The following is a 23377-nucleotide window of genomic DNA, read 5'->3' on the forward strand; positions in this document are numbered from 1 at the left end:
AAAGCCCAAGTCGGTATCTAAAGTACAAAATGGCGCCTCGGGAATAATATTGGCGCCGGTTTGCCAGCACAGCCCGTGTACCTAGGTGTATATCAGGCATGAACGGTACGAAATCCGCCCCCAAGTTTGACGAGATAGGCCGGCAAAACTAGCCGGCTTAGGCGACCTTAATGGATGTCTAGCTCAGAATTTTGACTAGGCACCTCTTACTGAGGAAAGTAATGGCGGAGGTATTTCGTATCACAGGTACCTTAGTTTGTCCTCCCTAGGTACCTAAGGTAGGTAGGTAGGTAGGTACCTACCTACCTACCTTGTAATACTTACCTCCCAAACCTCCCTACTTGATATCACCAACCAAAATCAATCTAGGCGAGCTACTCAGTTATTGAACGGCATTTTACACTGAAATACGAACAAACATGAGTAGTTCGGAAAAGAGCATCAAAAATAAAACAGATAAAAACTTGGTTACCTATAACTCCGGTACATCCTGTTCATCCGTAACATAAGTATAGATAAGACGTATCCGCCTCTCAGCCAACCAAGAATCTAGCGTGATCCCAAAACTGCAGCTCCGAAAGCGGGGACTAGCTGATCTCCATTCCCCCCTCTCAAGTAAGCCAATAACGGAATGCCTTAGACAAGGGTTTATTCTTTAACTAACCGCCTGGTCGCGAAACAGGGTGGGAGTTCTCCCGCCTCCCCGACTCCCGATAGAAATTCTGATCTGTCATTCTTTAGAGGTCCCTTAAGAAGTATGCATGTGCGGCTCGAAGAAAGAAAAAAAAAAAAAAAAGCGACAGAGTTCACTGGTCTCAATGAGTTGACTCATTTGGCTCGGTGGCTTCGGTGTGTAGGTACAGTTTATAGACATCGGACCAGCCGCTGGGTAGCTTACAAAGTGCAAATACAGTGAATCCAGAAAGCGCAATCCATCCTCATTGGTGCGGAGAAAGTTTCCCAACGTTTGGAAAAAGTCGAGAACCATCAGAATCTTTCGTTTTATCTTGTCGGCTCACTTTTGTTTTCCAACTGATCTGTGCTGAGGGGGTATTGATTCATAGACTCCAATATTCTATGGTAGGGAAGAGAGGCTACCCAGATTTTTCCTAGTCAGGATGAGGTACGATCCAAACGACCCCGTCCTACGAGACAAACCAGTGTGTATAGTAGTATCCAACAGTTCGCATCGTTTTCCCACTCCCGTGATATACACGGGTAGGGAGAGAAAGAAAGAAAGAAAGAAAAACCCAAAAACCCAAAAACCTGCGCGATGAAGCTGGTTGAGCTTGCGAACGCGCCGAGCTTTTATTAGCTCTCTGAGTCGAGGTTATGTACCTAACCTTGTTCCAGCCCCGAGGCCCGAAGAATCCCCCACCTCCCTCCAGTCTGTATAATCCTTCCATCCAGACATTCTTGGTAATTAGTGACCATCACCCTTCTCCGCAGTCGGAAGCTCGGTCAATGCTTCCCCTATGATGCTGAGCGCCTTTTTCAGTTCCTCCTCCGTGATAATGAGGGGTGGCGCGAATCGGATTATGTTCCCGTGCGTTGGTTTGGCCTAACGACTCTTCGAGTTAACCATCAAAAATGTAGCTGACGCAAGACGTCAAAAGACACCTGCCAGCGCATCACAAAATGTGATAAGGCTTACCAGTAGACCCTTCGATTTCAGCAGCATGCAAAGATCCCACGCGGTCCTTCCCCCTGCCGCTGACTCGTCGATGACAACAGCATTGAGAAGCCCCTTGCCTCTGACCTGCTGGACAATTGGAGACTTGAACGCTTCGACGCCTTCACGGAAAATCCGGCCAAGATGGTCGGCCTGGTCCGCAAGCTTACCCTCCTCAACCAGCTCTAACGCACGAATAGATACAGCACAGCCCAATGGGTTACCGCCGTAGGTGGACCCATGAGTGCCGGGCTCGACAACCATCATGACGTCCTTGTCAGCAAGCACGCAACTGACGGGGTACATGCCGCCCGAGATAGCTTTGCCAAGGGTTACAATGTCGGGCTTGATTCCAGCCCAGTTGCAACACAGCATCTTGCCTGTGCGGGCAATGCCGGTCTGGATCTCGTCACAAATGAAGAGGACATTGTGCTTCTTGCATAGCGCATGTACTTTGGCAAGATAGTCGTCATCCGGCACAACAACACCTGCCTCACCCTGGATGGGCTCTACAATGAAAGCAGCCGTCTCGGCCCCATGCGCCTCTAGGACGATCTCCAGATCCGAGATGTTATTGTACCTGATCTGCCTGCCCGTCGTAGGACAGATTGCACCGATATTTGGAACGTATGGCCCATAGTTATCGCGCGATTCCGGATCGGTAGACAATGAAATGGCGGTCATCTATGCTGTCGAGTTAGAGACGCCCGGAAGAGAGGTGGGAAAGCTTACCGTTCGACCGTGGAAGTTGTCAGCCACGCTGAATACATGGGCCTTGCCCTGTGGGACCCCCTTGACCTTGTATGCCCACTTTCTCGCGATCTTGATAGCTGTCTCAACGGCCTCGGCACCAGTGTTCATGGGCAGCACCATATCATAGCCGAAGAGGTCGCGGACCTTTGCGGCCCATACGGGGAACACATCATTGTAAAAGGCTCTCGAGCTCAACGTGAGGCGACCAGCCTGCTCAGCCAGGGCTTTGATCAGCTCCGGGTGACAGTGGCCTTGGTTGACGGCGCTGTAGGCAGAGAGGAGATCGAGATAGTGCTTGCCCTCTGGATCCCAGACGTTGACTCCTTGGGCGCGGGCAAAGACAACGGGAATGGGGTGGTAATTGTGGGCAGCATACTCGTTCTCCGCCGCGATGGCGGATTTGGTCGAGGAGGCATGGAACCGGGACGAAGCGGCGGCGGCGTCACCGTTGGTGGCGGAGGGTGTCATGATGGTAGTGATGGTGTAAGCCCTCGTGGGAAAAGACGGAAACTATTGGGGTTATGGACGAAAATGTTTCGCGCACCACAGTGAAACGTGTGGTTTTAGAATGCCGTATGTCAGTAGAAGGGGGGGGGGGGGGGCAGGATCCGACGACGTTGCAAAGGAGGTTAAATGGTATGAACTAAAACGGGCAAGAGTAGGAAGGGAAGGGCCTTCAATGAATGTTTGAACCTGGGTTGAACTATGCCCACGAGGCAGTCAAGAATCGTAAGGTAGGTGAAAAAAAAAACGGAAAATAAAGCCACAATGGTATATGCAAGTTGGTGGTTGGATACAAAATATGTAAAGTTCAAGGTCAGTAAGCTTAGTGGTGGTGGGAGGGGCGCATGAGGACAGTCTATTAATGCCGGCTTCGGCCTGCCTGGCCTCTCTACTTTCTCTCACCTTGCCAAGCATCCTGTCGCGGGCAGCAGCGGGCATCGGCATACCCAATATCCATGCCATGATGCCGTCACAGGAAGGCCATGGCGGTACCTGGCCTGCCGGGTTACAAGCGAACTCGACACACTAAACCCCTAAGTGCAGGTGCAAGCGTTTTCGTCGCAAACCAATCCACAGTGCTCCCAGTCTTGTGGTGTGGCAAACTGCCGAAGCAAGCCGGTTCAGGCGCGCGTGATGAATTCCAAACCACGGCGCGAGTCGTTTTGAGCTTGAGCTAACTGAGTCGGACTTTTACGAGTTAATTTGGATGCGGAGGATATGAAGTTGACATAAGATCTATGCCATTCATTTGCGATATTGGAAAATCGCTTGTTTTTTGTGCAGTTTGGTATTGCGGCGTTGCCTTTACGGTATGCTCCCATCAATGAGGTTTCCCAGAGAGGCTGTCTGATGTCTGTCTGTCAACAAGTTTGCGTCACCGTACCTTGTGCGGAACATGCAAGCTGAGCCTCCGAGTCGGGGCTCTGTACCTAATGGCGGGGTCCTTTGGCGTCGACAGGAACGCGATGACCAATGGAAACGTACATTTTAACAAGCTTTATCCCGACCCCCGAGGAGAAGGGGGGGCTGGATAAGCGATAAACGTGAACCTGCCACGTTCACGAATCGGGGGTTCTCTACCTTACCTACCCTCCACCGGCCCCTGCAGCAAATCCCGAGTTCGTAGGCCGCCTTGGCAACATGGAACCTAACTGAGGTGTGTTGAATTGTCAGGTCGTTATAAACAGAAGAGAGATTCATGCGGTGCAGAACTGACACCCAATACGTCACACCAAACCCCCACAGGAGCAGCCTTTAGAAGCAGAGAATGAAGTCACGAGATGCAACTGTCCTGTACATTCTCGTCGCATTCCGCTTCGTCAATGCTCTCTGTGTGCGCACATTCTTCCAGCCAGATGAATATTTTCAGGCTTTGGAGCCGGCTTGGAGGATAGCTTTTGGAAGTGATAGTGGAGCTTGGTTGACCTGGGTAGGTTGTGTCGCTTGTCACCAGTCGCTCTCTGACTGCTTGTCTACCTATTCGCATTGCTCATATGGACTGAACCCCGGAGCCAACCATAGGAATGGCAATATCAACTTCGCTCTTCGTTGCACCCTGCCCTGTTCGGCGGGGTCTATATCGTCCTTCATAATGTGTTGAAGTTTCTGCACGCTAGCCCTGAAATCTCTGCGGCACTCTTGGTGGCTGCGCCCAAGGCAACCCAAGCCGTCTTTGCTGCTCTAGGGGATTATTATACTTGGAAGCTGGCCTTGCAAATATATGGCAACTCTGGGGGTATCGCTTCCGCGGCTGTATGTCTAGGCTACACCTTGTCTTTTGGGGCCCGGTCCTCGTTTTGTCTTTGCTGTACTAATATCATCAATAATAATACAGCTTTGGTTGACTGTCTCGAACCCATGGCAATGGTATTGCTCTACAAGGACATTTTCGAATTCTATTGAGACCACATTGACAATCATGGCTCTTTATCATTGGCCTTGGAGTCTACTCAGGGATTCTAGTGGAAAAGATGAGGATGACAGGGAAAGTTTTACTTCATCAACTTTACGAGAATCACTGCTACTTGCGGCAATCGCTGTGGTGTTGAGGCCAACGAATCTCCTCGTCTGGATTGCGATTCTCACCGTGACCGTAACTAGACTCACTCTAGACGGGAGATCCCCACTCACTACAGGAAGCCTCATTAGCCTCGTGGTAAACATAGCCTTCAGTGGACTCTCAGTCTTGGCCGTGTCTGTCCTGGCTGATTGCTTCTATTTCGGATTTTGGACGTTCCCTCCTCACAACTGGCTTCACTTCAACCTCTCGCAGTCGCTCTCCTTATTTTATGGGCGTAATGATTGGCACTACTATATTTCCCAAGGCATCCCGCTGCTCTCGACGACATGCCTTCCCTTTGTCTGCATAGGGCTGTGGAAATCGACAGGGCTCGCCCTGGTGCCAGGTCTGACGGTATCACAGTCGAATGCGGTAAAGACTCTATCCTTTGCTGTGTTTTCTCTGGTGGGAGCATTGTCGACGATATCACACAAGGAGGTCCGGTTCATTTACCCGCTTCTTCCTGTCCTCCATGTCATAGCGGCACCTTACGTCTACGCATTCTTTACTAGCCAAGCGACTACTTCACCCTTGGCCGCCAAGAACTCTTCTCCCTCAAAACCTCGACTTAGACACAGATACGTCCTAGGCGGATGCTTGGCAGTCAATATCATTCTCGGGGGCTATCTCTCCTCATTCCACCAGCGAGCTCCGCTATCGGTGCTGCACTTTTTGCGCCACGAGTACGAGGGCATCCACCCCGACAGTCTTGTGCTTGGCCAAGCCACTCCCTCATCGGAGCACACGGCGCCTCTAGCGCCAAGTGGAAACGGAACGGCCATTGACATCAATCGCCACTTGGACGACATGGAGCTCTTCGCCCTCTTCCTGACGCCCTGCCACTCGACCCCCTGGCGCTCGCACCTCGTCTACCCAGGCCTGCACGCTCGCGCGCTCACCTGCGAGCCCCCGATTCACACAGAGCCGGGCACCCGCGAGCGCGAAGAGTACCTCGACGAGGCCGACAGGTTCTACGCCGACAAGGACGCCTTCCTGGCGACCGAGATGTGGCCCCAGGACAAGGACGCCCGCCGGCTGCTGCCGAGGTACATTGTCGGGTTCGAGGGCATCGAGGAGGACCTGCGGCGGTTTTTCGACAGGCAGCAAGGCCGGGGTGCGGGGCTCGGGGTTGAGCTCCACAGGGTGTGGGAGGGTTGGAACGGCTTCTTCAACGAGGATGTACGGAGGAGAGGGCTCCTGGTCGTATGGGACACTGGGGTTTTTTCTGCATGAGGACCGGATCTGGTATGCGAGAGAAGGGGGGGGGGGCGATATCTCCACAGGGTTCATGTCTGTCTCGGATATGTCCCGAAATGATTCCCGGGTCGCACAACTGCCGTGTAACAACAGAGACTCAATATAAAGCGGCTCCCACCGAGCTGCCCTTGCGTCATCCCGATCGAGATGGATATGCAGGTAGTACTGCCAAATCGGTTAACATAGCGCATGTCCACGGAAATTATATAAGAGACAAAATTCGTTCACAGGACGATCCAAAGCATGTAAGTTTGATAGGGTTCAAATTACCAAAGCTAGTAGCAAGCTATATTGAAGAGATATATAGAGTTAGTAGTAAGAGACTAGACTAGTACAGGTCAACCTTGAGTGTGTTGCTTTGTGTGCATTAGTACAGGAATTGAGCTCGAGGAATGGCGGTTAGCTCATTGCTATAACGCTCGTATGTTAATAGCCTCCCGGGATTTTGTTTTAGTTATATGATATATATGAGAAATCCATCCTCCGAAAGCAAAGAAACCAAGCCATCCTATCCTCAACAGGGGTGTAATGGGTGTAAACTTTGGGGAAAGAAAAACAGAAAAAAAAAAAAACGAAGCAAACTACCATGGGGTATCCTCAGTCGTCGACGGGAGAAAAGGAGAGAGAAAGAGGGGCGACTGCACAAGGTGAAGTAGAGTAATTCCATTCCGATATCACCACTTTTCTTTTAGGTCGACCTTTTGGGGTTTTTGTTGGGGGGAATAAAACAAATCAGAACCACGCCAAATAATCATAAAACGCTCAAGAACACGCATATCTCCACCTGCAATACATTTCAGCCTGCGCGATATTCAGCCCTATGGTTTGGGTGCTTCCTTATCCTCAACAGGTGGCCTGGTAATTTCCAAGCTCTTCCCACGTGTCACCATCATGTTGGTCGGACTGAAGTGGGAGTCTTGTTGTGCAGGCGGCGGTGACTTGTTCCGACGCTCGTCACGGTTCTCTTTGGCCTCTCGGTACTTGTTCTTAAACCATCCCGTCAGGCCTCGAGACTCATCCCTGCCCTCTTTACTGGCCGAATCATGAGACGACTGGGCATCCGTGCTTCCAGTCAAAATGTTGTCGACTGGCTCGCCATTGAAGCTGCGCCGATGGTGCCTACTGCCGCTACCAATTGAACTTGTGCTTGCCTCTGCGTGTGTGTTCGTCCCAATTACTTTACGAGGAGATGTCGGGACAGGCGGCGGTCCAGGGCTAGCCGTAGCCCCCATCTCTTCCTTCCTTCTAGAAAGCCGCCACCGTCGTTTCTTATCCTTTTCTGGTTCTGGCTGATCGGATGCTACTGGTGGCGCTGATTCATCAACCTGATCAATATCTGAGCCCTCGTTGAAGGAACTGTGTAGAGATTGTGTGTGCGAATTTTGCGGCTTCAAGCTAGTGTCGTTGTTGGGAACATGATGGTAGTGCATATTTGCTTCGGGAGAGTGGTTTTGCGCTCTAGGCGTTGCATCCGATGCGCTCTCTGACGACGGCATCAGTGGACCTGGGGAACTCTGCTGCGCTTCCGGCAGTGGTTTCAACGGCGGCTGCTCCATTGGGTTCGAAAGCTCGACACCGGGAGAGACACCCGCATGAGAATGCGGCAGGGACGCAGTAGAACTTTGCGCACTAGGGTTCTGACTGCTTACCAAGCGCTTTTTGCGGAGTTTGTTGGGCGTCCTAGATTCCGTATCACTCCCTGGCGAGCGCTGAAAGAGGCTCTGTAGTTTGCGTTCTCGGGACGGGGTCAATGCATCCGGAGTCGTGGGATCCAGGAGGCCATCTTGACCTTTGCTTCCCAGTCCAGTATGGTCGACTGTCAAGAGAGTTTGGGTACTGTTTGAACTGGGTGGAGCAGCAGTGGAATGGATGTTTCGACCGATTGCCTCCATTGGGCTGCCAGCATCGACTACTATCGGTGATGGGGGGATAGGGGTTGGAGTCGCCGGGGTTAGTGGTACCACTGGTGCTCCTGATTGTTCTCCCTTCTTGTGGAACCTGCCTGTGCCGATAGCAGGGGACTTTTTGGATGGTACTGTGTTACTCCTCGCCAAGCCACCAGATGCACCCGATCCATGCGCTGGGCTTGCAGGGCTTGGTGCGCCGTTGGAGTGCCGCGAATGCCTGGATGAGACCGATCGATTTCGCCGTATTTGGCCGTCACGTGCGACACTCTCCGCGCCAGCACTGGCGTTCGACGCTGACCTGTGTACGCCCGACTTGCGCGACGCGCCGGGAGTGACTGGAGTTACCACTGGCGGGGTACCTTTCTGCACCTCCTGAACAGTCTTCTCGTCTGCAGCAGTTCCCTGCATGCCAATGAGGAAATGATCCTGGTTTTCAATAAGGAATATAATGACACATTGGTTGAGCCGGTACTCTTCGGGTGCCATGGCGTGGTTCGGGTGAGAAAGCATCCCGGGTTGGAAAATGGCAGCCAGGTTCTGCGAATTCATGCGATTCTCGTCAGACTTGGCGGCGAAGACGGCGAGCAAGTCAAGCAAATAAAGGAGGAGTTGGCGGTTGAGTGGTGGCAGCTCGGTGATCAACCGTTGATATTTTGAAATCGCTTCTGGCAAATCGAAATCCTTCACAAACTGCGGTCCTTCAGCGTCTCCAACAGCCTGCAATGTTGCGCCTCTCAGAGGGTCTCTGAAAGCTTCGTAACGATCCAATGGTACCACGGGTTCTGGCAGGTCGTTGAGATATCGCCTGAGCACGTTGGCGGCATCGTGAACCGTATATCCATCCCAAACAAGCCCTTTGCCGTATCGGTCGGGGGAGTCGAAAATTGTCTTGAGCTCTTTGATGCGTTTTTCTGAGCCGCTCAGTCGAAAAATGCCTTCCACTCCGGTCGCTGGAATTTGCTCTTGTGTTAGAACAACGAAGGCGCCAGAAGATTGACGGGTAACCAAGACTTTCCCGGGAGACAAACCTTTCTCCTTCAAAAAAACGCCGCATTTTGCGACCACGATCGGCACATATCCATAAATGTAGCTCTTTCCGTCGTCGTCGAGTAGCGAAATGGCAACGTTTGCGTATGTGATACTTTGGCGTAGCGGGACCCCAAAGATTCCATGCGGTCGTGATTCTGCGTACAGCCTGGGTTAGCAGATGCACGAGCTAGCCAGCCAAGGTAGCTATGTGAGCTCCAATTGTGCAATCGAGAGTGCGGGCAAAGGGAAAAGGTAGGCTGGTGGAAACAGCAGGTTCGATTTGAGTTTTGCTTTTCCCCCTCTTTTTTCCTCTCTCAGAAATAAAGATAAGACAGGTAGAAAAAGGTGACCAAACGCGTCGTGCCTTGCGTAGGAGTAAAAGGGGAGGAAAATGGGACAGTGTTGGGTGTCGATGTACCTGGAACGGTTTCTTGGTGCTTGCTGTTGTTTGCCTGAAACCTCTTCCACCACGAACGAAGGTCTCGTTTGGTCGGCGGCGACAAAGCTTGCGACGACGGTGACTGGTTTGAAGTCGGAGGAAGATGCACTGGGACGTGCGACTGAATCTTTTGGGGATGAAGCTGCTGCGATGGAGGCGACGTAGAGCTCGGGCCCTTTGTGTCGTTGTGGGATTGTTGGGCGACTGGAGGCCCAGGAGATTCGGCCGCAGGAGGGGCGTTGGACATCATGGCGACGACACCCAGAAGCCTGGGCTGGGGAGATTTGAATCTTGTAGCAATGGATCGTGGTCCAGCGCTTCAGAAAGCCCGTTGTCGAGGGGGAGCCTCTCGGGGCGTGGTGAATTGCTGTGGACAATGTTGCACTTTGAGCCGTGTTGTTTGGTTATCGTCGAAAGACAATTGCGAAAACAGAGTGTGTCGCAAAAGCAGCAACAGCCTGAAGCCTGTCGACTCCTGGCTCGAGGCAACCGGCGCAGACCCCCCTTCCCTGGAATGAGCACTACTACCCTTTTAGGAATAGGGTGGGTCTAGGTCTCCCAGCACCAACCGAAGTGACGCAGAGACTTGGGCCAGAAGCTAAAAAAGACATGGTGCGAAGTCAGGCTGGAGGTAACAGGCTCATAGGGGGGTGGCAGGCAGGTAAGATAGGTACCTTAATGGTAACATTAGCAGGTTCAAGGTACACTTTGTCGGTCTATTTGTCTGCCCCCTAATCAATTTGGGTACTTTCTGTTCCATGATGACCTGAAGTTCCTAAAGTTACCTTTACAGATGCCATCCAATGCTATGGAGAATTTACCCATACTAGATCTTCCATGTCCCAAACTCCGGCGCTTAAGGTTGGGCAGGCACATAGACCTGGTAAGGTGAAAGGTACCTTACCTTACCTTACCTTTACCTTTAGGTACCCTACCTTACCTAGGTACCGACCTTGCGACCTAATAGCTCAAGGACCTTGGTGCACGCTGATTGACATCGATCCATGCTGGGTTGGGACTGGACTTGGAGGGGTACTACTCCGTACCTCGTACGTCAATTGGAGACTCCACGGCGGATAAGAAAATCTATACCGCATTCGTCTTTTCTTTGGGTCGATTGCAGGAACAGCGCCGGTGTAGCCGTTTCTTTTGTACAATGACAACATGAATGCCGCGCGTGCATGCCCTGCCACCAGCCCGGTCAACTCTCCACTCCCGTTAGAGGTCACTTGACGGCACTATCCGGGGCGCAAAAGTCAAAATCACAATTAAACGTAATCTCCACAATATGGAGTCATTAGGTAGTACTTGATTAGGCAGTACTCAAGTACTGCACTGTAAGCACAGGCAATAAAAACCGCAATTGAAGGGGGTAAAAATAACAGCAATAATAAGCCGGTCATCCAGTCTTGAGAGGTTCTAGAAGCTTTGAAAAGTCTGGGTTGCCTAGATAGATCTAGGTCTAGCTCTAGACCTAAACTAGACCTACTTCGTCGAACAGGACAGGATGGATGGTTGGAGCATAAGACTATCGGGAGGGTTGGGGCTGATGGTACATTGATCCCATCTTACAAAGTAATTACCTAATTATCTAGATTCATGCTCATCTTCGTCTATCCATTCTGAAGCCTAATTGATGTAAGGTACGGTACTGTACCTTTGGAACTACGACAAGTATCCACAATCACGAAGCCTACCTGAGGAGCCACCTGCACCCGGGTACCTAACTTACCATACTTGTCAACACATCATCCGGCAACCATGGCAGACGGGAAAGGCGCCTTGGCAAAATATGTTCTCACGGATGCTGAGAGTGAGACCATCTTTGCCGAGCAGATCATGCCTGCTGAGCTCAGTCATGCGCTGGACAGTGGCGAATCTCCAGGCAGCGACTCCTCATCCAAGGTCGCAGTCCTGCTCGTCGGCCAGACGGGTGCCGGCAAGACCCGCACAGCACCACTCCTACACCAGGCCATGACCGCGCGGAACCCTTCACACCGGGGTCCCGCGCACCTAATCGCCGACACGTACAAGACGTATCACCCAGCGTACACAGACCTCATGCGCCAGTCGCCCGCCCTCGCCTCGCCCGCGACGGGTCCAGACGCGCGCCGCTGGCTCGCCATGGCCTGCAGCCGCGTCGCCGCCGCAGGGGCCGACTGCCTCGTCGAGTCGGCGTGCCGCCACCCAGCCGACTTCCAGGACCTGGTGCGCATATTCCAGGCCGCCGAGTACGCGGTGCACGTCGCTCTGCTCGCTGTGCCCGAGGCCCTGAGCCGCCTGGGGATCCTGGTCCGCTTCCACCGCGTGCTGCCCGAGGCCCGGTCGCGGGGTCTGCCGCTGCGCTTGACTCCGAGGCCTGTTCACGATGCCACGTATGCGGGACTGCTCATCGCCGCGACCTGGCTGGACCGCGAGGGTAGGGCGGCTGCCGATCGGGTGGTGGTGCTCAGGAGGGGCGACTGGGTGGCGTACAAGCGTGATGCTGGGGATCATGGAGACGATCACGGTGTCGCTTCGGCTTTGTTGCTGGAAAGGCGACGGCCTCTCGGTGAACAAGAAAAGGCGCGGGCCATAGAGGATGTGAAAACGCTGGAGGAGCTCAGTTTGGGGCTTGGTCAGGATCGGGAAAAAGAGAAGCAGGCATTGGAAATGGAGCTGCGGGATATCAAACAGCTGCTTCTCGGCTTGGATCCTGACAGCAATGCAACTCAGGCCGACACCCCTGATTTTCCGGAGTTGTTGCCTTTGAACCATGCCCGATTTATAATATCCAGAGGTATCAACGGATAACGGCAGACCGGCACAAACTTGACACTTTCATCGTTTTGTCCACACGTGATATCACTGTGGTTGTGGGCATCAGGGGCAGTGGTCTTATTAGGAACATCGCCTAAGTCAGCATGACTTCTGAACATCCTTCAGAGGAAATCGAAGCTATAGGTCAACTGTTGCTAATATCCAGCAGTGACCCAAAAAAAAGGCGAGTTTATACGGGTTGTTGGACTATTCGACGTTCTTGGCTGAAGGTAAGTTACGAAATAGCGTGCTACACCTGGTACAAATGTTTGACTATTTATATACACGAGGAAAATGACAAACTCATCAACCAAGAAACCGGAGCCCCAAAGGTAGTCAAGTGCAGAATGCTTCAATAAGTTTCAGCAACATATCGATAGGCTCAGACTAGACCTTGGCAGTTGACGACGAATCAGTTGCGCCGTCAGGTGCACTGTCATAGTCAATCTGAAGTAAGCCCCTTTTGGCCATACGTTCAGCCTCTGCCATCTTGGCTTCCTCCTCCTTCTTGGCTTACTCAAAAGCCTCCCCATATTTCTTCATTTTCTCCCTCTCCCTGCAGAGATACTGGAGGACTCTTGCGCTAGGGGTGTAAGCCAGCGAGTCTTCAGGCTCCGCCTCCGGCTCTTTCTTCTGGCTTGACTCCTGCCCCGTCTGTTCCTTCTCTTTCTTCGTGTTATCATCACCTACCTTGGCCACATCCACATTTGTAGAGTGTGCTTGCTTGTCCTCCTGGAGCCGGCGCCGCTTTTGAATTTGCGCACGGTACTCCTTTACCTTTTGCTGGTTCTCCTCATCTCGCCTATCTTTCCGCTGTCGCTGAAGCTGCCGAAAGTACCCTTGCCATACCGAAATTTTTTCTTCATCTTTGTCTGTGCCGGGAGGTAGCTTCTTGGTTTCCTTACCCTTCCATCACAACGGAAGCACCCAATTCTCCACATCAGCCAGCATCAGGCCGTCACCCAGACGATCTGCAACCATCGGACTTGGCTCACCGTTGACGAGGAACTCGGCCGTCTGGACAAAAGCCTCGTACTCGTCCGGCAAGTACCTCAAATCCGGAATCGGCACGAAAACCTCTACCGCATCGAGCTGCCGAGTCACGTCGTCGCTGCGCCAGCCGGCCGGCCACAGCCACACTGAAGTCACCTCGTCCACGCCGTAGTACCTACCGGCGCGGGCTGTGGCGAACTGGATGCAAAAGACGCCCTGGCCCAGCCGCTCGCAGCAGGTGCAGACGAGGTCAGATCCGGCGCTGCGGTTGTGGACAAAGGAGCAGGGGAGGTTCTTGCCCATGCAGCGCAGGCAGGGGGGCAAGTCGTAGTTGCGCTCGCCCTCGGGCGCGGCCTCGGCCTCGGGCGTTGGGCGGGAAGAGGTGACGGCGCTCTTGCAACTGGCGGGTACATCGCCACGCTTTTCGTCCTTGGCCGGCAACTTGGGCTTCTTGCGTGCCTCGCGACATCGTGCCGCCTCGGCTAGGACCTCTCTGGACTGCTCCGCCGGCTTCCTGTAGGTGGCCTTGCCGGCTTCGAGCCTCTCCCTGAAATTAAACCCCCCTTGTTCGGTGCTAGGGCTCTGTTCTTGCTCGATCTTCTTTTCTAACGTGCTCTCCATTATGGCTGATTTGGGCGATCTTTGTCGAAGCTTGATATTTTTGTATAGTAGCTAAAGCTATCGCTGTCTAACTCGCTAGTCCCTTGTGATACGTATATAAACAATAACAGAGATTATAGCAAACTCCATTGATCCCGTACGGCCTTCTCCAGAATCCACAAGTCTCTTGCTTATATGCATCCACGGGACCCGACCTATTGCTCTACAAAAGCAGAACAATATAGACAAAGCCCATGAAAAAGATCGGCTTTGTACTTCAGAGTTTCAACAAAAAAAGAATAGCTGGCCCCTGACCTCGAAGCATCAATGGCCCATGTCACAAAGAAAAAGATGGCTTTGAGAGGCACAAGGGACCAATCAAGTTGGTTCACTCATCATCTTACAGGAACAGCCACCATGGAGTCGCATGTAACGACAGTTCGGTACTGGTTCAAGGACAAACAAGCAAGTAGCCCGACTAAAGTATCTCATCACGGTTATGACTGCAGAGACTAGCATTATCGATAGTAATTGACAACTAAATAAATGAGGGTGGGTATTGTGTGGCGGCTATGAATTAACACTCCCTCACTGATCGTGGCGGAGTTGCAGCTTCAGACTTCAAAATTATATATGGCACTAGGTATGTCGCAATTGATGTATCACAAATGTAATTGACAGCTTGCTAAAGAAACCCTTTCTTTTTCTTAACTCTCCAGGCTCCTCCATTTACTGTGCACATATTGGTTTCATCCACACTGTAGTTTCCTCACACGAACTGAGTGAGGGTCATCATATTCTCACGATCGAGCAGCTTCAAGCTCAAGCTCAAGCTGCCTGATGCGTTCACTTTGATCCTGGTTCCCTGCACCAATCCTCTTCTTCAGGGTCTCGACTTCGTTGGTCAGGTGGCCAATCTTGTCGCTCTGTTCACCGATGATCTTGGTCTGCTTTTCCAAGAGCTGCGTGATTTGAGCCAGAGAGGCCTCTACCGACGACGAAGGCGCGCCTCCGCCGCTGGTCGTCGGCGGAGCGACTGAGGATGATGCATTTCTGGATCCTGCTGGCGAAAAGGTTTCCGGGGATTTGATAGGGGAGGAAGGCTTGGCTGCCACAGGCGATGCCGTCTTGATGGGCGCGGGGGGCTTGCTCTGCGATGCTGGGAAAGCGGAGCGAGGTGCTGGTCTCGAGGACTCCTCGAAGCTCGAATCATCCGCTGTGTTCTTCGCGTCGTCCTCATCGTCACTCTCCTCATTGTCTTGATATTTGGACGCCATAGTAGCGATGGATTGCTTCTGATCACCCATGGACGGAGGCGGCGACCGTACAGTGGGCTTGAGCTCGGGCTCCTTCTGCGCCGCAGGCTTGGCAGGTGAAGATGGCATAGCAACAGGGGCATGGGCAGGGGGCTTGTAGTCCGCTGGCACTTCAACCGGGGCATTGCCGTCATAAATGCTCTCAAAGTCAATCTTGGACGGCAACGCAGTCTTACCCGACAACCACTCCTGTGCAGACATAGCGGGCTTCAGACCCACAGCAGGAGGGTAGATGTCCGACTGGAATGTCTCGGCACGTCGAGGTACGGTGAAGGAGATGGGCTCAATGTAAGCGTCGTTGACTGTTTTGTAAGCTCTCATAACCTCGTTCTCGTGAACCTAGTAGGCAGGGATATGTCATGTAAGCAGGGGCCTCCTCGATATGCTTTTTACTTTTGTTTTTCTTCAGTTTAATAATATCCTTACGTTAATGCCACGGCGAGGTACAAATGCAATACCCCTTTGAGGGTCCGCAGACTTGTATTCGGAAAGGAACTCAAACTTGTCATTCTCGTACTCAAAGTAGCGAATGTTGCCATCACTGGACGTTCACGTGAGTTAGTAAACAAATCAGAGGATGCTATCGGAATTCTTTTTCAAACACCAAGCAATCATCGACTTACCCTTTCCCAGCAAGGTACAAGCAATTGGAACCATCATCTGTTCGCGTACCACAGTTCAGTATGCAATCTCAGCTACAGAGAATCAAAGTCTGGTCAAACGCGGCACAGACTTACCCCAGAAAGGCATGCAAACTCCCGAGATGGAATCAAGTACATTGAAACCGCCGATAGGCTCTGTGTTGCCGGGTTCCCAAAGCGCCAGCTGCCTCTCGCTCATGCGGCTAAATCCCGTGGTCGCGAAGCGGTTGTGCTCTCCCAGCCACACAACGCGGCTGTTCTTGGCGCCCGTGTGGCCGGCCGCCTCGTGGACTGGCTTCTCCTGGCGCACGTCCCACACGCGCAGTTTCTTGTCCCTCGAAGAGGTGACCAGCAAGTTCCCCGAGGCGTTCCACGACAGGCTCTGGACGATGTCCGGGTGCTTTAGCGTAATGTGCGCCTGGCCGGTCGTCACGTCCCACAGCTTGATGGTCAGGTCGCCCGAGGCCGAGGCCAGCATCGACTCGGCAGCTGGGTTGAACAGCACTTGGCCCACCTTGCGCGAGTGGCCCGTCAGGCGCGACACGGGCTCCACGTCCGTAGGCTCCTCAGCATCGGTGTGTAGCGTGAAGCCCTGCGGCACCTGCCATATAAAAACCTTGCCATCGTCCGAGGCCGAAGCGATGACGCTGTCGTTAAAGGGGTGCCAGTCTGTGTCGAGCACGGCGGCCGTGTGTCCGCCAAAGAGGGGGATCTGATCGGGAACTTTGCCCTTCTCGCTGAGTGGGATCACGGCAAAGGCACCGCCGCCGCCGGACTCCCAGTTGACAGAGAGGTATTCGGGGTTGACCTAACATCGGAGAGGGTGAGGGGGCCCACGTGTGAGTCTCGAGCTCGAATTCCTGTGCGCGCGTGTTCTGTGCATTTGCATTTACTGCCTACGATGCTCGAGTTTGGGCTGTTTGTTTGCGGCGCACCTTGACGAGGTTTGTGTCCCAAGCATTGCGGCTAATGTGCAGGTTGTCGTAGCAAAACTCCTTTCTCGTAGATTTGCCAAAAATGTGTCCTGTCGTACGTAGTAGACCCAGGTGCGGGCAAGCTGTCAGCATTGATGTCGAGGCTTTTGCGCTGCAGCTATTGCATCTTGATCTTCTTTTCGGCTCAGTGTAAGCTTACGATATTTCGACGCGCGAACGAAGCGACCCGCCATGGATGATGGGCTTTAAAAAGACAATCGAGTCGAGTCGAGATGCGATACGTGACGACGAAATTGACCATGCGACTGATGAATACTGATCACCGTGGCGACTGGTGAGTTAAAAGGGGTAGTTGCACGTCGCAAGCAGGTAAGCAAGCTGTGATCAGCTAAATTGTAGTTGGAAAAAATATATCATCAATGCATGCAAAGATGGAGTTGGGATTAGATGGATCAATGTCTGGCATGTTGCAGGTGCAGATGCTCCCTCCCTGAACGAACTGCGGGTTACTGCTGTCGATCCCCCCCCCCCCCCCAAAAAATCATGGACCGCAGCCCACTCGTTGGAGAAAAAGGTGGGGGCATAACCCAGCCTCCTCCCTTACCCTATGCTGGTCGCAGCATGAACACACCACGTAATCTGTCCATGCCGGTTCTGGCATGACATTTGCCGTGTCTCTCTCTTTACTACGGAACCGGCAACTCCATTAATCACCAAGATTTAGTTATTTGACCCGTACGTCAAGTTCAAGTCGGACGAAATTTATGTCAATTTCTGCGGGCTGTGCTAACTTCACCGTCCAATCAATCAAGTTGAGAAGAACAAAAAAAGAATAAAAAAAAAATACAGTAGTGTATCCCAGACACAAAGTAAACCCCAAATTCCCAATGTCTTTCGCGGTGTGCACAGAAACAATTAAATGCCGTATCAACGCCCTCCTCGCTCGCGTTCGTGACTCCTTTTGTGTAATACAGACGGGGCAAAGAAGTGGTAATGAGGGCAGACAAAGGAGAGTAGGACGGCCGAGTAAAAGAAGACGAACATGAGTCTCAGTCAAGCTAACCTTGCTCCTTCTCGATGGGGCGTGTTGCTCGAGAGCCAAGAACACCCATATGCCTCGGCAAAGATAATGTATAATGAGAAAAAAGAAGAAGGGGAAGAAAACTTCAAAGAAGTGAATCCAGCAACAAGAAGAGATAATAACAATAACAAACAGCCATGGGCAGGAAGGGAACTTAACCCAGGCCCCTGATCCTCGAACGCCTCAACCTTCGCAACCCAGCAAACTGCAACCGACCATCGAAGCATTTCTCATTCTTCTTCTCCTGCATTACCATTGGTAGTGCCGTTCGGTTGGTTTGTCCCGTTCGTCACTATCTTGATCCTTGTTGCTGTGGCCGCCGCCGGTTGAGGCGTGCCGGTCGCGGTTGACGGGGCAACTGAAGTGTCATGGTCTTTGCTGCTACCAACCTCCAGTTCTTGCAGTTCCGGATGGGAGCTGAGCTCAGCCTCGAGCCTTTCATTGAAGAATTTCTATGAATTATACCAGTCAGCAAATATCCAAATTATCGTGATCACTTGCTGCGAATCAGTTTGCTACTAACCTCTATTATGTTTGCATCCGAGTAAAGGATGCTGCCATCTTCATTGTACTGACGGCAGTTGTTGCAAAGAAGCTCGATGTCACTCTTCAGATCGCTCAGGTTGCTGTATTCCTCCTTCTTTATCCTGGTTTCAATCTGTTTCATTGCGATGGGTTTGGCAATAAACTGATAGTAATCAGGGAAGTCGCGCTTGGGCGGCAGCTTGATAAAAGGACCAATGATAAGTCGCTTGAGGGGCTCGTCATCCTCATCCTTGGCCTCGGGATCAATGTCATCAACCTCCAGCTCCATAAGAGCTTCGTAAAGATTGCCGAGACTCTTCTGCAGCAAAGCGCGATGGGGAGAGCCGGTTTTGACCGCCTTTGGCCTTCCTTGTGGACCCCTGCGTTTCTTTGCTGGCGGTTCATCGTCGCCATCCTCCGCCTTGCGCTTTTCGACATTCTTGCTGCCCGGTTTGCGCCCGCGCTTCTTGACAGGAGTTTCTATTTGTGGCTCCTCAGTGCTTGCACGACTGGCCGTCGGCGAGTTTTCTGGTGATGCGATGCCAGCCGCTAGCCTCTTCAGCCGGTTGGTCTCTCTCTTATCCTTGCGCGCCTGCTTACGTGCAGCTGCTGCCTCGGGACTGTCATCATCGTCATCGACAGCCATAAGCCATTGCTCCTCCGTCAAGCCATCGTCATATTTGACCTTGGTCCTTTCACGAGCGCCGCGTCCCAGTATGGTTTCCTGTTCCTCCTCGACAGGGTTACCATCACCAAGGTAGATCTCAGGTAGCTCGGTCTCCGCCATCAGACGTGGAACACCCTTGCATCCTGCGGCAGTTCCGTAAATTGGATCTTTAGATCTCTGTTCATCCATCTCCTGGAAGATTGCGAGTTCGGCCTCGTTACGCGCCAGGATCATGTTGAGTTCCTCGTCATCCATTTCTTCCTGCTCTCCGTTCTCTGCCATGTCGGCTGTTTCTAGCAGCGTTCTGAGCATGGCATCACGATCAGTTTCGGACGACTTGTTGTCGAAACGACCTGCCTGGATAATCTTTCCGTCCATGTCAAGCTTAAACCTCGCACGATCCAGAATCTTCTCTTCAACGGAGCTGCTGCTGATCAATCGAAGGATCCTGACTTCGTTTTTCTGACCGATACGATGCGCACGATCTTGGGCCTGCAAATCTTGATGGGGATTCCAGTCCGAATCGTAGATGATGACAGTGTCGGCAGTTTGCAAGTTGAGACCAAGACCTCCAGCACGAGTAGAAAGCAAGAACATGAAGTAGGGCGAGTCTGGGCGGTTGAACTGGTAAAGCAAATCAGATCGATCCTCTGACTTGGTGGTACCATCCAGGCGCAAGTACTGTATGCCTCTGAAGCGCAAGAAGTCCTCCATAATGTCCATGATCGCAGTCATCTGGAAGAACATGAGGACACGATGGCCTGAAGCCTTGTACTTGGGCAATACTCGATCCAACAGCTCGAACTTGCCTGCGGTACGCCAAAGTAGATCGTTGCTGGTGTTGGTGGGGTTCATCTGATTCTCAACCTCATCAAACACGAACGGGTGATTGCACAGCTTTCGGAGTTGCATGATCATGTTGCTCAGACCACGAGCACCAGTCTTGCCTCCCTTGCCATCGCTGACAACAAGCTTTTGGTGCTTGACCATTTGGTTGTACAGGCGTGACTGCAATGCTGAGAATTTGCACTTGATGACCTTCTCGGTCTTGTCTGGCAGATCCTTTTCGACATCCTTCTTGAGACGACGAAGCAAGAAAGGTCGGAGAACCTTGTGTAGACGGCGAATGACGAGAATCTGCTCTTCTTCTGTCAACTCCATCTTGTCCTGGCCTCCGGTGTTGGCGAAGGGTGTGTTGAACCACTCATCGAAAGTCTTGGCGGACTTGAAGATGTTGGGCAACGTGAAGTTGAGCATAGCCCACAGCTCCGCGAGGTTATTTTGCAGAGGGGTACCGGTAAGAATGAGACGGAAACGGGTTTGGTAGTATTGTTGGATGGTTGAGGTGAGCTTGGAGTTGCTGTTCTTCATACGGTGACCCTCGTCAATGATCATGTGGAACCATTTGATCTTGCTCAGAATCGGGCGGTCCTTGATGATGTACTCGTATGTCGTGAGAAGCACTTGGAACCTGCCTTGGCGAATCTTATCTTGCTGCTGTTTCCTGGCGTTTGGCGGACCCTTGTAGACCACGCGAGTCACTGAGGGTGCCCACTTTTCAAACTCCAGAGTCCAGTTGGTCAATGTACTCAGGGGAACAATGACCAGGTAAGGGCCGTGTTGCTGCTTCTTCTCAATCAGATAAGTGATTAGACTGATCGTCTGAATTGTCTTGCCCAAACCCATCTCATCCGCAAGAATACCGTTGAGGTTGTTGTTATACAGCGAGATCATCCATTGGAGACCCTTGATCTGGTACTCCTTCAGCGTACCGCCAACCAGGATGCTGGCCTGCGCCGTGACCTCCTCCTTGATACGGTGGGCCACAGCGTAGTAGTCAATTTTGCGGTTGCTTTCTTCGTCATCCGAGTCCGGTAGTTCTTCGTCATCGATGATCTCCTCTCCTCCGTAGCGCTCTGCAGCTTGTCGCTGCTGCGCCTTAACCGATGCAGTGAGCTGGTGCAAGAAGCCATCGGTTTGCCTAAGCAGGTGAGTGATTCTGGTATCCTTGGCTTGGTCGAGCAACTTCAAGTAGGCTTCTTCGTCGTTAGCCTTCAGGGCTTGTAGACGTTGCTTGGCGTTGCGCTCAATACGCTTCTGCTCCTCCTTCTCGATGTTACTGTGGTGGTTTGTCATCCAGCGGCCTAGCCTGCTCATCTTTGATTGTTGAGCCTGCGCTGATGCGTGCATTTCGTTTCTGTGAGTGAATACGGCTTGCAGGAAGTCGGTGTGTTTCTTCCTCTCCCGAATCTCCCTGGCATTACGCTGGTCCTTCTCGAGCTTCTCGGTTATACGAGCCTCGCGCACATTCTGTTTCTTCATCCGTCGGTAATGGCTGCGGTTGGTTGTCATTGCAAGATTGTCATAGTTGATCATTAGACGTCCAGCCTTCTCACGGAAAGCGCGCTGCTTGGAATAGAGCTGAATCTTCATCATTTCGATGATCGCTTTTCGCTTAAGGCTCTCGTCGGGTACAACCTCGTCTTGTGCCGTGTCCCAATGTGCCATGTTGCCCGCAAGCTTCTGCAATTCGTTGTAGCGAGCACTCATTCTATTCAGGATGATCGTCTCTCTGTCCGACCGCAGCTGTTCAAAGTCAATCCCAATCGGCATAATGCCAGGTACAAATGGCCGATTGCTACGTTGGCCATGCTCAAAATAGCTGATGGACTTGCGGATGACGCCCTCGGTATAAGGGTCCTTGAAGCTCGTGAAGCCCGGCTGCTTGGGCTCCTCAACGGCGGGTGACTGGGAAGCATCAGCACCGTTAGGCAGAGCCGGGGGCACTACGGTGCCAGGACTTACCTTGGCACCAGCAGTCGGCGTTGCTCCTGCATGTTGCTCGGCGATAGCTGCTTGCCTCTGCTTACGCGCTGCTGCTATCACTTGCTGTAGATGCAGAGGCACCCCTGCGTTCTTCCTGAGAAACCCAAAAGTCTTAAACTGCGTTCGAAGAAGCTTGAGCTGCTGTGGTGTAAAAGCGCCGCTGGATCTTGGGGCGGCAGACGGTGAAGCAGATGTGATGGGGGCGGCCGCATTATTCGATGGTGTCGGGTGACCAGAGTCGGAAGCAGAACTTGGTTGAGGCTGGTTAGCTTTAGGGGGGGCCTGTTCGTGCGTCGCTTCGGAGGGGGCACCAATCGAGCTACCGTTGGTTGCCGAATGTTGCATCTGCATCTGCTGCTGGTGCTGCTGTTGTTGCTGCGCTTGCTTTCGCATCTTTTGTTGTTGTTGGAAGTTATGGAGAATCTGTGACAGTCGGGCGAATTCGGGGTTGTTAGGCGGAACTCCTTGCTTCTTTAGTTGCTGATACCGAAACAGCATTTCCGACAGTTGTTGCTGGCCTAGTGACGCAGGCATTGCTGTCCCCTGGTGTTGTGGTTGCTGTCCGGGGATCTGAGCCTGTTGGGGGACAGGCTGCTGTCCCTGCTGGGACTGCTGCTGAGCCGCAGGCATGGTCTGGACCGAGGCCATTTTGGCCGTTGACGTATCCAATCGAAATCGCGGGAGATCAAGGTTGGTGATCTCAAAGGCTATTGTATCATCGGGCGCATAGCGAGGGTCGATGTGACAATATGCGCGTCAAATTCAAATCGCGTCCCAAAATATTGATGGGGGTTCGACGCGGGAGCTGAAAAATTGTGCTCGAGAAACTCGGCGCGTCTGCCGGGTGGAAGTTGACGTGGGGTCGAGCTAGACCAAAGTCAATCGGATGACGCGAAAGGGAATCGACGTTGCGATTGCGATGCGGCGCGTCGAATCCAAGGGGACTTGGATTTTTTGGATTACGCCGCGATGTGTCGAGATAACTGGTCGTGCTACGGTGCTTACGGAGGGAGTGTGGGGAGCGACAGGCAGATCGACCTGCGGCGCGGTGCGCCCTTCCTAACAAGCAAAAGTGGACGTGTGAAAAATTCAAAGTCGAAAGGTCTATGGTGATTGGAAATTTGCAGAGAAATGGCGCCTCTGCGGGCGCGGGGGTTGCCAAAGGTGGCTTGGTACGGAGCTTTGGTTTGCTGGTGATAATTCAACGATGATTAGAAGGTGGTTTGGCGGTTTTTTCGATGCGCGCAGCTCGTCGACGGCCTCTGATGGAGTAGGTGGTTTGAAGGCCGACCGGGAGTCTCGTGTGCGATGGGCATAGCCGGTGGTATTTTTCAGAACGGCTGGCTAGACCCACCTAAGTCTCACACAATAGTG

At 52.5% G+C, this 23377-nt stretch overlaps 7 protein-coding genes across 7 annotated transcripts; 2 read left to right on the forward strand and 5 right to left on the reverse strand.

Moving 5' to 3' along the window:
• Positions 1 to 988: 988 nt before the first annotated feature.
• MGG_06392 (ornithine aminotransferase) lies at positions 989 to 3072 on the reverse strand. The gene is made up of 3 exons (XM_003717131.1): positions 2405 to 3072; positions 1655 to 2356; positions 989 to 1561 (listed from the first exon to the last, which is right to left on the reverse strand). Exons 1-3 carry the CDS (start codon positions 2891 to 2893, stop codon positions 1424 to 1426), a joined length of 1329 nt encoding a protein of 442 aa, XP_003717179.1. The 5' UTR covers positions 2894 to 3072; the 3' UTR covers positions 989 to 1423.
• A 1017-nt stretch (positions 3073 to 4089) lies between these two features.
• On the forward strand, positions 4090 to 6636 carry MGG_06391 (GPI mannosyltransferase 3). Its single transcript, XM_003717132.1, has 3 exons — positions 4090 to 4358; positions 4451 to 4681; positions 4764 to 6636. The coding sequence occupies exons 1-3, from the start codon at positions 4197 to 4199 to the stop codon at positions 6219 to 6221; spliced, it is 1851 nt and encodes a 616-aa protein (XP_003717180.1). The 5' UTR covers positions 4090 to 4196; the 3' UTR covers positions 6222 to 6636.
• Positions 6505 to 10140, reverse strand: MGG_06390 (uncharacterized protein). Its single transcript, XM_003717133.1, has 3 exons — positions 9600 to 10140; positions 9181 to 9336; positions 6505 to 9102 (listed from the first exon to the last, which is right to left on the reverse strand). The coding sequence occupies exons 1-3, from the start codon at positions 9868 to 9870 to the stop codon at positions 7064 to 7066; spliced, it is 2466 nt and encodes an 821-aa protein (XP_003717181.1). The 5' UTR covers positions 9871 to 10140; the 3' UTR covers positions 6505 to 7063.
• A 1040-nt stretch (positions 10141 to 11180) lies between these two features.
• MGG_12844 (zeta toxin family protein) lies at positions 11181 to 13922 on the forward strand. The gene has a single exon (XM_003717134.1). It carries the CDS (start codon positions 11382 to 11384, stop codon positions 12411 to 12413), a length of 1032 nt encoding a protein of 343 aa, XP_003717182.1. The 5' UTR covers positions 11181 to 11381; the 3' UTR covers positions 12414 to 13922.
• MGG_12845 (uncharacterized protein) lies at positions 13193 to 14033 on the reverse strand (the record flags this gene model as incomplete). Its single annotated transcript, XM_003717135.1, has 2 exons — positions 13193 to 13291; positions 13347 to 14033. The coding sequence occupies 2 exons, from the start codon at positions 14031 to 14033 to the stop codon at positions 13193 to 13195; spliced, it is 786 nt and encodes a 261-aa protein (XP_003717183.1).
• A 473-nt stretch (positions 14034 to 14506) lies between these two features.
• Positions 14507 to 17427, reverse strand: MGG_06389 (coronin-6). Its single transcript, XM_003717136.1, has 6 exons — positions 17104 to 17427; positions 16905 to 16993; positions 16066 to 16777; positions 15952 to 15988; positions 15755 to 15869; positions 14507 to 15667 (listed from the first exon to the last, which is right to left on the reverse strand). The coding sequence occupies exons 1-6, from the start codon at positions 17135 to 17137 to the stop codon at positions 14813 to 14815; spliced, it is 1842 nt and encodes a 613-aa protein (XP_003717184.1). The 5' UTR covers positions 17138 to 17427; the 3' UTR covers positions 14507 to 14812.
• Positions 17428 to 17656: 229 nt separating this feature from the next.
• On the reverse strand, positions 17657 to 23348 carry MGG_06388 (SNF2 family ATP-dependent chromatin-remodeling factor snf21). The gene is made up of 2 exons (XM_003717137.1): positions 18509 to 23348; positions 17657 to 18437 (listed from the first exon to the last, which is right to left on the reverse strand). Exons 1-2 carry the CDS (start codon positions 22649 to 22651, stop codon positions 18216 to 18218), a joined length of 4365 nt encoding a protein of 1454 aa, XP_003717185.1. The 5' UTR covers positions 22652 to 23348; the 3' UTR covers positions 17657 to 18215.
• Between the last annotated feature and the right edge of the window lie 29 nt (positions 23349 to 23377).

Source organism: Pyricularia oryzae, chromosome 4, assembly GCF_000002495.2.
Source record: "Pyricularia oryzae 70-15 chromosome 4, whole genome shotgun sequence".
NCBI lineage: Eukaryota > Fungi > Ascomycota > Sordariomycetes > Magnaporthales > Pyriculariaceae > Pyricularia > Pyricularia oryzae.